The 13,302-nt window shown below is 37.5% G+C and overlaps 1 protein-coding gene across 1 annotated transcript in view; it reads right to left on the bottom strand.

Annotated features, from left to right (window-relative positions):
• Positions 1–423: 423 nt before the first annotated feature.
• gpatch2 (G patch domain containing 2) overlaps positions 424–13,302 on the bottom strand; it is a 220,060-nt gene continuing 207,181 nt past the window's right edge. The window contains exon 10 of the mRNA XM_067988885.1: positions 424–3,694. Coding sequence (XP_067844986.1) covers positions 3,525–3,694 — 170 coding nt within the window. The 3' untranslated portion in view covers positions 424–3,524. The remainder of the gene's footprint in view (positions 3,695–13,302) is intronic.

Genomic DNA, 13,302 nt, shown 5'->3' with positions numbered 1-13,302 from the left:
GCGTCATTCGCATGGCCAGGGCAACATAGCTACAAGGGTGCTTCAGTGGCACCCACCCTCATGTGTCCTTCGAAGGCAGAGAGGCCAACATCCATTATTCTGTGTGAGATACCCTAAGGCTCTTCTAGGCCGAAGACAAAACTTAAAATTAAAATTCTTAGAAAAAGTAAGATGATGTGTTCAAGTCCTGTAGTGGGGCTTGAACCCACAACCTTCTGAATCAGACGCAAGAATGCTACCACTCAGCCAAGCTGACATATATAAAGCAATATAATTACTGAGGTGGTATGTTAACAATTTTATCAAATGTAAAGACATGTTTATGTTTTGTAATGTGCTCAGAAATGCGTGCTACTAAAAGAAGTAGTGGGTTGAGTACAAAGAATGGGAAGACTAATTTACAAATGGGAATAGTCACACAAATGGGGTTTGGGATGTTCGTTTATTTACCTGTTTGCAAAAGGTCAGATAAGAGCTACTGCATCTCTCAGGTTATTTATACAGAGTTAAACTGTTGGGTGTTCTATAAAAACATTTAGGTCTAAGAATAGTTGTATTCTCTCAAAGAATCTGTGCAGAGAAATAATACTGATTCTTAACACTGTTAAGTGAACATGGTATTATTATAAAGTATAAATTTGAGGGTTTACACATCAGACTGTCTGCAGTAGGCACATGAGACATTTCATTACATGCACATTAAAACTAAGAACAAGCACAGCATACACAAAGTATGAAAGATAAAACAGCTTACATCCCATTATGATATTCAATTGTAATTGTTGGAATCTAGAGCAACAGCACAATGTAGGAGCATTTCCCACTATAAGAGAGAAAATGCCTGAAACTTCATTCCTGATTTTGACTGCTAAAAGCCACTATCAGAATTATCAGACTAATGCATAAATCCAAAGCTGCATGATTACAAGTTTTGTCTTCAACATACTGCTGCTAACAAAATGGGATGTGCTTTTTGAGGGTGGGTGGTAGGTAAGCTGCTAATTCAACCAGTTGCTGTCTTTCTCGTTCAAAACATGCTTTACATTTAAAAAACAGAAGAAAAATAACCGTCAGTTATACAGTTTAATCAGCATATAGCTATCCTGGTATGGGCAAATTACCCCAATCATCCTTCCACATAATAGGTATTAGCATAATGCTGTTTGTATATATTGGTTTTCAAGCAGTTTTTGTCCATTCAGACCTATTGCACACAATAATGCTCCAATGTTATGTCATTTCTGTACTATAGAATTGCTTGTGATTTACTCCATTACTTCTCACAGAAAACAAAATGACTGCCTCTGAAGCAACAACAATATGTCTATAATTGGGCTCATTTAAAATGGAGGGCAGGTTTTCCTTTATCTTTCATATCGCATGTTTCAGCCCGATGACCCAGTAGCTCCGGTTTGTTTTAAGATGTGTCATGTAGCAGAGTTGTCCAATTAAGGTATTTGACACAGACGGTCCTGCTCTGTTCTTACGTTAGCACACTGTGGAATGTGAAGTAATAAAAGTCACCCTTCAAACGGTAACTGCACCCTTTAAGGGAGGTAAAAGTGGCTTTTCCCTACCTGGTCCATTAAAGGTCTTTAATATACTTAGATTAATTACTAATTATAAAAGTATCAAATCACCAACAGCATAGTGCAATTTAGATACAAGTTGGCAGAATTTAAAAAAAGGACAAAACTTCTAAATGAATTAAACTAGCCCAGGAATAAAATAAAATAAAAGACAGAAAGTAAAAATGTTTTTAATTCCTCAGCCCCTTTCAGAGCAGCTTGTTCAGCTGAGTTTCAATGAGCCTTTACTTGTCAAATTAAGAAAAGTGAATTCCACTTAAATTAACTACTCTATGAAGTAAATCCCTTGTAAATTTCTAATTATACCTACGAGTTTAGAAGTACCTATAATTAACTGTATATTTTCTGAACATACTGTACTCTTTTTGCTCCGAATATATATTGATCTTACTGTTACAATCTTTTTACCAACATGCAACATTTTATATAGCTGCTGTTGTCTTGACTTGTCATGAAAATTACATAAATAATACATCTGCCTCACTGTTAAAAAGTATATCGTAGACTGACTGCAGAATACACATCTTGTGGTGACATCTGGAGTACTTTTCAGGCAAATATTAGGGCACCTTAGCTGTTATATTGAGATATGCATTAGTATTGTGGCCTCTGCATTACAACAAAAATGACAAGGTACTACTACAAAGTCTGAAAGAAATATTACTGTAGATTAGACATTTACAACTGCTTTTTATGTTTAATAAAACTGATTTTTTTTTAATTTAATGTCATTTAGGACATTAAATGAGGTAATTTCTTACAAACTGTAGTACAAATTAATAGATGGATTAGCTGAATCAAGTGATTTGATTAGTGAGAGTGCAGCCAATAATAGGCTATATTTCCAAAATGCATGGAGCAGATCAGAAACTATACTTTGTAAGGGTTTTAAAAAGGCTGCTAACTTGATGCAATCTGAGAACAAATCTAAAACCAGTTCTATTTACTAGAATTTAGTATGTAAAACTGATTAAAGCACAGGGTACTGCCAAGTTCAGTAATCAGCTGTCTGCCGGTTTTCTTTTTACAGAATAAAACACTAGAGTGCTCATTATAATCACAACAATGATCACCGTACAGTCCAATATGGCAGAGCAACTGGGACCTTACTAAAGTAGGTCATTGTGAAACATGGTTTCTTTTTGATGAATGTAAAAGCTGTAGCAAGACAGAATGCTCGATAAAAAAACCGTAATCTAGAAATCAACTGGAATCTAAGTAATTTTGGGGAGTAGATAGTATATTTATCACTTCAGGATCTATTCAAGGACATTGTGTTTGTCATGCTAATAAAATCCTTTCATTCCCGGACAATGTATATAGTTTTGTTAGGCATTAAACAAATACAATGCTGGATTTAAAATAAATTTACTTTAACAAAACAAAAAAAGTTTCCAGATATTATGAAACCACTGGAAACTGTTTCTGGACTGCTGGGGAAGGTTGCATATTGTTTGGGTTGCTTGTTGCAACAGTCTTACCACTTTTCTGAACATCTATATCAGCATCTTTTCAATAGAAGCACAGCAGTGGTAATATAGTGACAAACTTGCAAATCATAGAGAGATATTTATATTATGGGGATTGGAAGAGTCATACTACTGCCATATTTCACAATAAATTCACATCTGCAGCCTCAGCCAACTTGCAGGCACCACACTTTGGATTGAATGGAATTATTGCCTGCAAAGACCTTTGGACTTGTGTATCAGTGCAGAGCAATTAAATTCACTTCCTGATATCTGGAAACCACCATAACAATTAATGCAGTAAATCAACGTTGACACCTACTCAAATAAGCATGTGTGTTGAATTCAAAACACAATTAAGGATCATTTTATACAGACTCTATTTTATGGCCACATATACCAATGCCTTCCACTCTTCTAAGCAAAGGCTGGTGGAGTTGTTTCCGTCAGGCCGAGTATCTGCCTGTCAGCAAAAGCCAAGTCCGACCCCTTTCGGTCTTCGTAATGCTCTAATGGGTTCAGCGATCCCTTTGCCGTCTGGTCCGAGTCCGGTGCCAGGAATCCAGCCCATGCTTTGCAGCATCCGACTGCCAATGTTGGTTTCTGGGATAGGATGGTCATTTTCACCTACAAACGCTAGGATTAAGACATGTAGAGATTTAATCAGCAGAGCCACGTGGAAAAGAGGATAATCTGAATTAGAGTCTAAAACCTCTAATTCTCTTAATTTATCTGATGAATTGCTAGAACAGTCTGTCTCGTCACATGATGACCTCATGGATATCCCACAGGTTCACAGAATGATGGTTAGGTTTCCCAATGTTTAAAAAGCGGTTCAGAACTGGTAATGCACTGCATTGTCTGGGAGCAGATGAATGCAGTGTCAATCCTCACTCTGTTGGCTTCCCAATCTCAAGAGGAAGGAAAAATCTGAAGGAACACCATTGCTGACCTACCGTCATCTAAAGGAGCCTGAAGAGCGGCATTGGAATGGACACCAAAGGAAAAGGGGAGAAGACTGGGATTCATTCCCACAGAGGAATAAAAGAGAACAATCTTTAAAAAAAAACATAGGTTTGGAGATAATAAAGTGAATATGGATATGAAGCAATTAATATTTGTCACTTTATCAACATTTGATATATTATACTAAAAAAATTTGAAGTGACTATGACCTTCAATAAAATATTAGTTAACAGGAGATAATAGAAATTTATACAAGCAAGTGGCTAATTTCACGCAATAAATTCTTTTGTAATTTACATTGTTCCAAATAACCTTTTACAGAAAACTTAGATGCTGCTTATCCAAAAAGTGGTGCTTTTTGATACAGAAAATGCATAAGTAAAAGATTCAAAAGACAATATGTAAACCATATTCCTTAGCACACAATATTTTCTAATGCCTTCATTCCTCCCTCCCCTACTGAATCTTGTTTACTCTTATCCTGCCTCAGATGTATTCAACAGGAAGGCACAGTTGCTGCACAAGATTGCTTGCCAGATTTTCCTTTGCTGAGGTTGGATGCTTCATTACTGGAAGTAGTTTCAGCACAATCTGACCAATTGATGAAACTTCTCACCAATGTAACTCATAGTTTAGAGCGTGATGCAGATGTGAGATTTGAATCTGTGACTACAAGGCTTTGAAGCAGGCAATACAGCATGTACTTTTCTAGGTATATTCTATATGTGCATTTCTTTGACAGGTCATGTTGAGTTTTATATAAAATCAATTTTTAAGCAGTACTGGTAGTAAACCTTTAAATAACAAATAACCTTACAGTATAGTACGCTACCACTTCAAACTGACTTAATACCACAACTGCCAGAAAATTATATTTAAGTGAAATATTAACTGTAAAAAAATCTATTTGAAAGTAATACAGTTATGCAATATTTAAATTACATTTTACCAATTTATTTGAATTGCTGCTTATTTGCTCAAAATTAAGTCAAGCCTATCAATAAGCCAGTCTGTTTAAAAATATACCAAAACACAACCATTTAGCTATGTTTTCCAGACAACCACAGTTCATTTTTTTCTCCATCAGACTATAAACTGAATGCCAGATCATAGGTCTACAGCTGCCAGAAGCTAGACATCTGCTTAATCACTCTCTGATGTTATAACAGCTTAATGCACGGATGAAACACAGTTATTATACAATATCCTATCAGACGGAAAATTATTCTAATGGTTTTGTTTTTATCTCTGTCACAGTTACTACCATGAAAACCTGTTTCAGGTAAACCAGTATAGCTATACTGGCCCTTATATTATCAGAAAACATTCTGGCAATGTTTTACAAAATTCTGTGACTGTATGATGGAAATGTGTTCTGTCAAGGTTTTATACTGAATAAATACAAACTAGCCTTTAACCAAACTTCACATTTAGGACAACTAGATATATTAAAATGCAAGTAAAAGGCTTAGATATCAAGTATAAATGACATACAGTATTGATTTTCACTGAGCATTTCATCATGGATTTCCTTACAAGGCAGAAGAGTAAATTCCCAGACAATCCATTTGAAAGTAAAATACTGGCCATTCAACAAGCACTCTAGTTTCTAGGCAATAGGGGAAAATAAATGTCCATACAATGTGTACATGCACACCAGATCCCTCAAGCCCAGTGGTTGCAAAGCAAATGAGGTCAGCTTCATTTCTGAAGGAACAGCTTTATAAATGTGAAGTAGATGGATAGTGAAACGATACCACATATGTTCTTCACACATATGCATATGGTATATTCTACTTAATGTAGAATTGGTTGAATGATTTTCCAGATGTTGGTTTAAATATCAGTATTAGTCAATGTTAAATCATGATTTGAATAATATGAGATGCCTTTATAGATAGATCCATTAAAGTACTTCTTCTCCCCACCTTCCACATCAGTCCTTGCTTATTGGTTTGTTTTGCTTCCAGTGAGCTTTTACAATTTATCCAAATGTTCTTATAATGATACAAAATTCACCACTGCATAGCAACAGAATAATGCCACAGGTTTATGAAATGTGGATCACATCTAAACATTATAAAGTAAAGTGATACATTCTATTTTAATGAAAATGGATAGCCTGGTAGTAAAGCCACAGATGGTGCAATGTAGGTACATGTCCAATTTCCCCAGTCTAGGTTGCGTATTAGCAGGATATGGAATCTAAATATTCCTGTTTGGAGAGAGATGGGAAAGTTGTTAATCCATTACATATGGAGGTAGATTTTAATTAGTTTTGCCAGGTGGAAGCCGGTTTGTAGCACTCAGAAAATCACGTGGAAAAAAAATTACCGCCTCCTTCCCACTTCTGATCTGACAAAATGCCATTTTCTTCAGGGCCTTCATGAAGATCATGCCCAAAGCAAGCGGGAGCTTCATTTAGGTATTTAAATCGGGATCCTCTGATGTCAATAGGACCATGATACCATTTTGGATGCAAAAGTGGAAGTATCACTGAGTTGTGGATCCACCCAGTAATACTGGGCCGTACGGGCGGGAAATGGTAATTGGGAGGGATACTCGAAGGGGCACTCACCTGCAAAATGTCAGATGTTAGAAATCCACCCCATGGACTCCTCTTTTGTGCCTCCCAATGTCTTTCCCAAAAGCAGCATTGGCAAAGGTCCTGCAGTATAATACTAGCTAGCCCTTTTAAATATGGATTGATGAGTGGCGAGACTAAAAAGATGGACAAAGAATGGGCAGATAAAGGATATTGGGGGGGAAGAGAAGAAATATCTTAATGGATCTATTTATAAAGTCAATTAATATCCCAAATTGTGATTTAACATTACCACTGATATTTGGATCAATATGTGGAAAACAATTCAATCAATTGTACATTAAGCAGTATATATCATATAAATATTTGCAAAGCAATACATAGTATTGCTTCACTTCTTGTTTATATTAGACAGTAAGATTATTTTCTGGCCCACAGAACTCTTGCAAGTGAGGATAATTTAAATATAATTAAGAGAAAAGAACATTGTCTATTCTAATATATTTGCACACGTTAAAATGTGTAAGTTTCCCTCTCTCCCAAAATACCACAAACACTTAGAAGGCACTTAAAACTCCTCTACATACATCAGAATAGTCCCATCAAACAATAGGGGAGAATCATTGGGATGATGTGACAGATCAATCATTTTTGAGGGCAGCCTCTAGGATTTGCTTCATAAACGCATCAATTTGTCAAAAATTAAATAACAACATCCACTTAATATCAGAGTCAGAAACAGTGGGGCAAAGAAAGTGGGATCTTTGTATGTGGAGAATAAGCCAAAGTTTGTAACAATCTCTAATCCCAAAAGGAAACTTGTATGCCTTTTTGAGGAAGATGTCTAAATCATTAAATGCCATTTGTGGACTAGTGTTTGGGTATTGCTGGTTTCCTTAACACATTGCAACAGTTCTTCAACAAGTTTCCCCTATAAGGGAGTGCAAATAACTGTGCAAGAAGATCTTCGGCAAATCTGAGATATGTAATCAAGATCACCTAGGGAATCGGATGCTGCATATCACAGCAAACCACCACCTCAACAATATCAACAGTGTACAACTTAAATTGTTTTCCATTCTACATAACATCATCCATCACTGGAAGAATTATATCTCACAGGAACTCAGGCAATGTTGGAACAATCCCTGCACCGGAATGGGTAGGCCGAGGCACACCCAATATTGGGCCTTGGGCATCATTTAAATGAGACAAGCGAGCTGTGCACGCATGCTGGATGTCCTCAAGCAGATCACCGGCGAATCGATATTGGATTTCGAGCTGCTGCTTTCTGGGGGGTGGGGGTGATAAGCGATTGGGAGAATCATAGAAAGTTACAGCACAGAAGGAGGCCATTTGGCCTATTGTGTCTGTGCCGGCCGAAAATGAGCTATCCAGCCTAATTCCACTTTCCAGCTCTTGGTCCGTAGCCTTGTAGGCTATGGTACTTCAAGTGCACAGCCAAGTACTTTTTAAATGCGTTGAGGGTTTCTGCCTCTACCACCCTTTCAAGCAGTGAGTTCCAGACCCCCACCACCCTCTGGGTGAAAAAAATTCTCCTCAGCTCTTCTCCAATCTGTTGAACAAGTCCAGACCCACAAGTTTTCCTGACTTCTTCCGTACTTCTCTGCTCAAGCAACACAGAGAAGGCCGAGCCAGAGAGGGAAGTAATGATCAGGAAGGAGACGATCAGGAGGTGGGGGTGGGGGGGAGTGGGAAGCCATTGGAGGAAGGGGGCCGAGCGGTAGGAGGGGGTGGTTGGGAGAGGGGGAAGTAATCGGGAGGGGGCAGAGCGAGGGGACAGGGCAATTGGGTGGGGGCCTCTTTTTCTGCCTTTATCAATATGGCATGCAGCGTATTTCTGGGTTGGAATGTGTGCCAGGTGCTCACCATATTGGACGCTTCTGCACCAACCAATTTCTAAGCTACTTTAGAGTAGTACAGAAGGTAGGAGTATAGTAAGGCAGGATTAGGAGCTAGGCTAGTGGTGTGTGGGATGTTCTGCATTTGCAAAACATTCAGAAGAAATATATGTGCATGAAGTGTCAGAGAGCTGTGTTGCTTGAGCAGAGGAATAAGGAAGAAGTCAGGAAAACTTGTGGGTCTGGACTTGTCCAACAGATTTAATGCTTATGATGAAAATAGGGACAAAGGCACAGGGGAGTGTAATCACGAGTAACACAATGGAGCAAGGGGTAAAAACAGCTTGTTTTGCTGATGTGACTGGATGTACTGAATGGTGTGTTGCCTCCCAGACGCCAGGGAAGGGGGAGGTAACAGAACAGGTAGAAAATCTTCTGAAAAGGGAGGGAAACCAGTCAGAAGTCATAGCTCATGTAGGAATCAATGACATAGGAAAGACTAGGGTGGAGGTTCTGCTGAGACAGGTTGAGCAATGTTTGCAGTGCAAGACCTTGTGGGTAGTCATCTCAGAATTACTCCCAGTGACATGAACTGGGCAAGTTACAGATTAGTCACATCAATGTGCGGCTAGAAATATGGTGTAACAAGGAGAGTTTCAGATTCCTCAAGCTTTGGGACTCGTTCTGGGGAAGGGGGAAGTCCCATGGATGGATGGACTTCATCTATACCGAAGTGATATGAATGTTCTTGGAGAGAAGGTAAATGGAGTAGTGGGGGAGGATTTAAACTTATAAGGGAGAGTTTAAGAATAAGTAGAATGAAGGAGAAAAGCAGCCTGAAATGCTGCTGAGTAAGCTCAAGAGGGTTTATGGAGATATATATCTTAGGGAAAATAGGAAAGAGGTTATGGAGAAGGATAGAGAAGGAAAGAATAATAAAAAATAGAAAGGGAAGATGTATTGAGGAATATAAATGGATCAGGTTGCAGTATGGCAATGTGCACAGCATCAGAAATAAAGCTGCGGAGGTACAGAATGGAGGAACACAATGTCATAAATTTGATGGAATGTTGGCTTCAGTCAGGGCACGAGTCAGAACTAAATATTCCTGGTTATAAAAATATAAAGGGAAAGAAAAGTGGAGTAACGGCCTTATTAATTAAGGACTCAATTACAGCCGTAGAAAATACAGTTCTTTGGGTCTCACAAACAGCAATGAGATAAATGACCTGATAATGTTATTTTAGTGATGTTGATTGAGGGATATATATTGGCCAGGAAACCAGGAGAACCTTCCCTGCTATTCTTTGAATAGTCTATGGGATCTTTTACATCCACCCGAGGGGGTAAACAGGGCCTTGGTTTAATTATCTCACCCGAAAGACGGCATTTCCAACAGTGCAGTACTCAGTTCTGACTCAGAGGCAAGAGTGCTACCACTGAGCTGAGGCTGACATCCGAGATCATATGAAGTCTGCATTGTCTGGTGTAATGGATCACAGCCCATGATACCATCTTTCTGTGCCACGCAAATCCCTATTTAACCTAGAGTGTTTGTGTTTCTTCCCAGATCTAGATTGCAGACCGAATTCAAAAGGATCTGACGAGTGGTTATGCATTGAGTAATACAGCAAAAACAAAGCTTCTCCCTCCCTCATTTGAATGAGTAGTTTAACTCTTATATAAAAATGCACAGTAGGAGACACATTTGTGGAAGAACTTAAAAAGGCTCTTGCCATCTCTCCTTCAATGCAAAAACTATTATGAATTGATTTCAGCTGAGGAATTGAACCTTTTGCCTCTTTCCTAACAGAATAGCAGGTATCTTTTCGAACTTGAAAGTTTTAATGCTAAAGTAATGTCGTTAGAAGTTTATATTGTTGTAGCTGATGTTGTCCAAACCATTGGGATCTCTTGTTTTATGGGGCTTCCTTGGAACTTCTGTTACAGCTCTTGCAATATTAAATTATGGTACAACTGGGACATTGGTTGTATTCTATTACAAGATAGGATGACTGGTTTAGAAGCCTAAAATGCCGTGTCAGAATATGAAATTTGCACATATAAAATAATTCAAGCCCACAGGCTGGAAATGGATTCAATACTGTGTAAAACAACGGCTGTATTTCGACTGCAGAAGCAATGCAAATGCAATTAATTATAATGACACAAGAAAAATTACTGGCTACAAGGAGGGAACAGGTATCCCTTATGATTCTCTTTAGTTGGCTGAATTACGCATAGTATGACAAAGATTAAAAAACAGAACTGCACAAATTCAGCAATCTTCAGGGAGGCCACGTAGAATATGGGTGAAAAGGGGCAGCTTTCCCTACTGAAAAGGCTAAATAATGTGTATTTATGGGAGGAGTGAATGGTGAAAGGGAGTGACCATAAATTCAATGCAAAGTAGCTAACCCCCTTATATCTTCCACTAAATTCCATTTTTAAAACATGTCATGTCTCTGAGTAATCAACTTGTAACGAAAGACTTAACTTTATTGATATCAATTAAGTCTCTTCCGGGACTATGTCAACAACAACAACTTGCATTTATATAGCGCCTTTAACGTAGAAAACGTCCCAAGTTGCTTCACAGGAATGTAATCAAACAAAAATTGACACTGAGCCAAAGAAGGAGATAGTAGGATGGGTGACTAAAAGTTTAGTTAACGAGTTAGGTTTTAATCCATTGGGGACAATAGAATTTGCTGTTGTTTTAATTTCTATATGCTATTTTATCAGCAACTGTCTACAAAGTAAATTTTCAGTTGCCAAACAACATGTAGTTCTTAAAGTAAACATGAACTTCATTGTTTCTGATGTGCATACTCTCTGATGAGGCTATGTGATGTAGGTGGAGCAGCTTTTCAGCAAAAAGATTATTTTGCATAGCTAGTAACTAGTTTAAGGGCTAAAGAAATAACATTATTACTTCTGCAGATTTCTTCATGAAGCAGTCTTCATAACGTTAATTCTTTTAAATTATTTCTGGAAGGACCTCTTTCTGGGCAATACTATAGTGCAAAATCTTCCACTTTTGGCCTTGTATCTCATTTACAACTGTCACAGCCACAGTACAGCCTTCTTTTCCTTCAAATCTTCCAAGGCATACAGTGGATGGTAATTCACTTGCGTAATTGGCTCAAGAGATGAAAATCTTGTATCAGCCTCTACAGCCACTAATCTATCCAACTGACTGCAGGCCTAATTGGCAGTTTGTTTAGTAATTTGGATCCTAAAGTGGCTGTATTGATGTTGGATAAGGAGCCATACTGTGGGGATACAAGGTGTTTCAGTGCTTGAAGCCAGAGATAATGTTTGGTATATGTTATGAGTTTTATGGACATAAAGAATATTTCCTTTTTCTCCTCTTAATAAAATAAACATTTTGCATATGTAAGCAGTATTTTGCTAAATCAACTTGTTTAATTAGTGATATGAAACAATATATTTTACAATTATGCACTGGAATGATAGATTAACTGTAAAACTATGAATTATGTATACTGCAATCTATAGTAGTATATTTTATATACACAGACCCCAAATATATGTAAAACAATTAGTCAAATTTGGCGGCATGCCTTTTACTCTAGATTTAAGATGAAAAATTCTTATCTCATATTACTAAGACAACAGAAACAAAACATATTTCTGTGCTTTCTGTGCAGTGTTTTGGTACAACAGTCAATTCAGCTGGTATGATTTCACCAGTCAAACAAATGACCAACATAAAATGCATAAAATCTTTTAAAATCATTTATTAAGGCTACAGAAGTAAAGAGAGCTATTCATTACTTAACTAGCAATTTCAAACAATGACACTGACTTTGATTCAGAGCTGAGAAATAGCTGTAAATTCAGAAATCAATATTTGGGTACATCAATATTAATTTTATTGTTCAATACAAAGAGGGAAGTGTATTGAATATCAGTAGTGAAATAAATAGTATAAATCAAGTGTTTGTGTCATTTTTCAGATGGCTACAAATTAACTCTGTTCTGCTGGTATCATGGTTTTTTTGTACATTTGGTTCGAATAAGTTGAAATGTATAAGCATTTTAAGGAAAAATATTACTTCTGTTTTTTTTTAATGTTGTCACCATATTTGTTAACAAAATGAAATATAAATCTGGAAATTACATTTGCTGTGCTATTCAGAATTGATGATGGCTTACTAAAGGTTTCTGGGAGAAGCGTTTCCTGTGATTATTAATGGCCCAGAATTTGCTGGGCAAATAATGGCGAGTTTAATGCACATGGCATTATTAGTTTGGAAAAACAAAACAGCAATTTGTGGCGAAGAAGAGATATGCCGTGAGTTGAGAATCGCCACAAATTGCTGGACGATTTGGGCCGCTCTGCCGTTAACCTCACAGAAACCGGAGCTCGCTGTCAGCCTCCCCATGAGTGTCAAGAAATTGCTGCATTTGCGCTGTTAAAACAAATTAAACTTGCTGCAGAAAGCTAGGCTTTCAATGATGAGATTTATGTTCCTGCAATGCTACTCAACCTCGGAGGCCCAGAAATGGAACAATTAAAAGTGGGCAATCTCGCTCCTGCAGGTAGCAAATTGTTCCTAGAGATTTTTAAAATTTAAATTTTTTGTCTTACTTTTCCTTTCTGTCTCTTTTTTCTTCTTCTCTTAATCCAATCTTTCGTTCCCCCTCATTATTTCTTTCTGTATTTAATTTGACTCTAATTCACCCTATTTCCTTCTCCGTCATTCCTCTGCTTCTTTCTTTATCCTTAAATTTCATTGGCTAGGGAGATAGATTGTTGGTCCAGTCGTTTACCAAGGTTCCTTGCTATCAACAGTTATCAACTCACACTTCCAGCAATTTGCGGTGCAAACATTTTTTGAGCT

The sequence above is a fragment of the Heptranchias perlo genome, chromosome 8, assembly GCF_035084215.1.
Source record: "Heptranchias perlo isolate sHepPer1 chromosome 8, sHepPer1.hap1, whole genome shotgun sequence".
NCBI classification, from domain to species: Eukaryota; Metazoa; Chordata; class Chondrichthyes; order Hexanchiformes; family Hexanchidae; genus Heptranchias; species Heptranchias perlo.
Note: the sequence above shows the minus strand (reverse complement) of the source record. Positions and strands in the feature narration are given on the sequence as shown.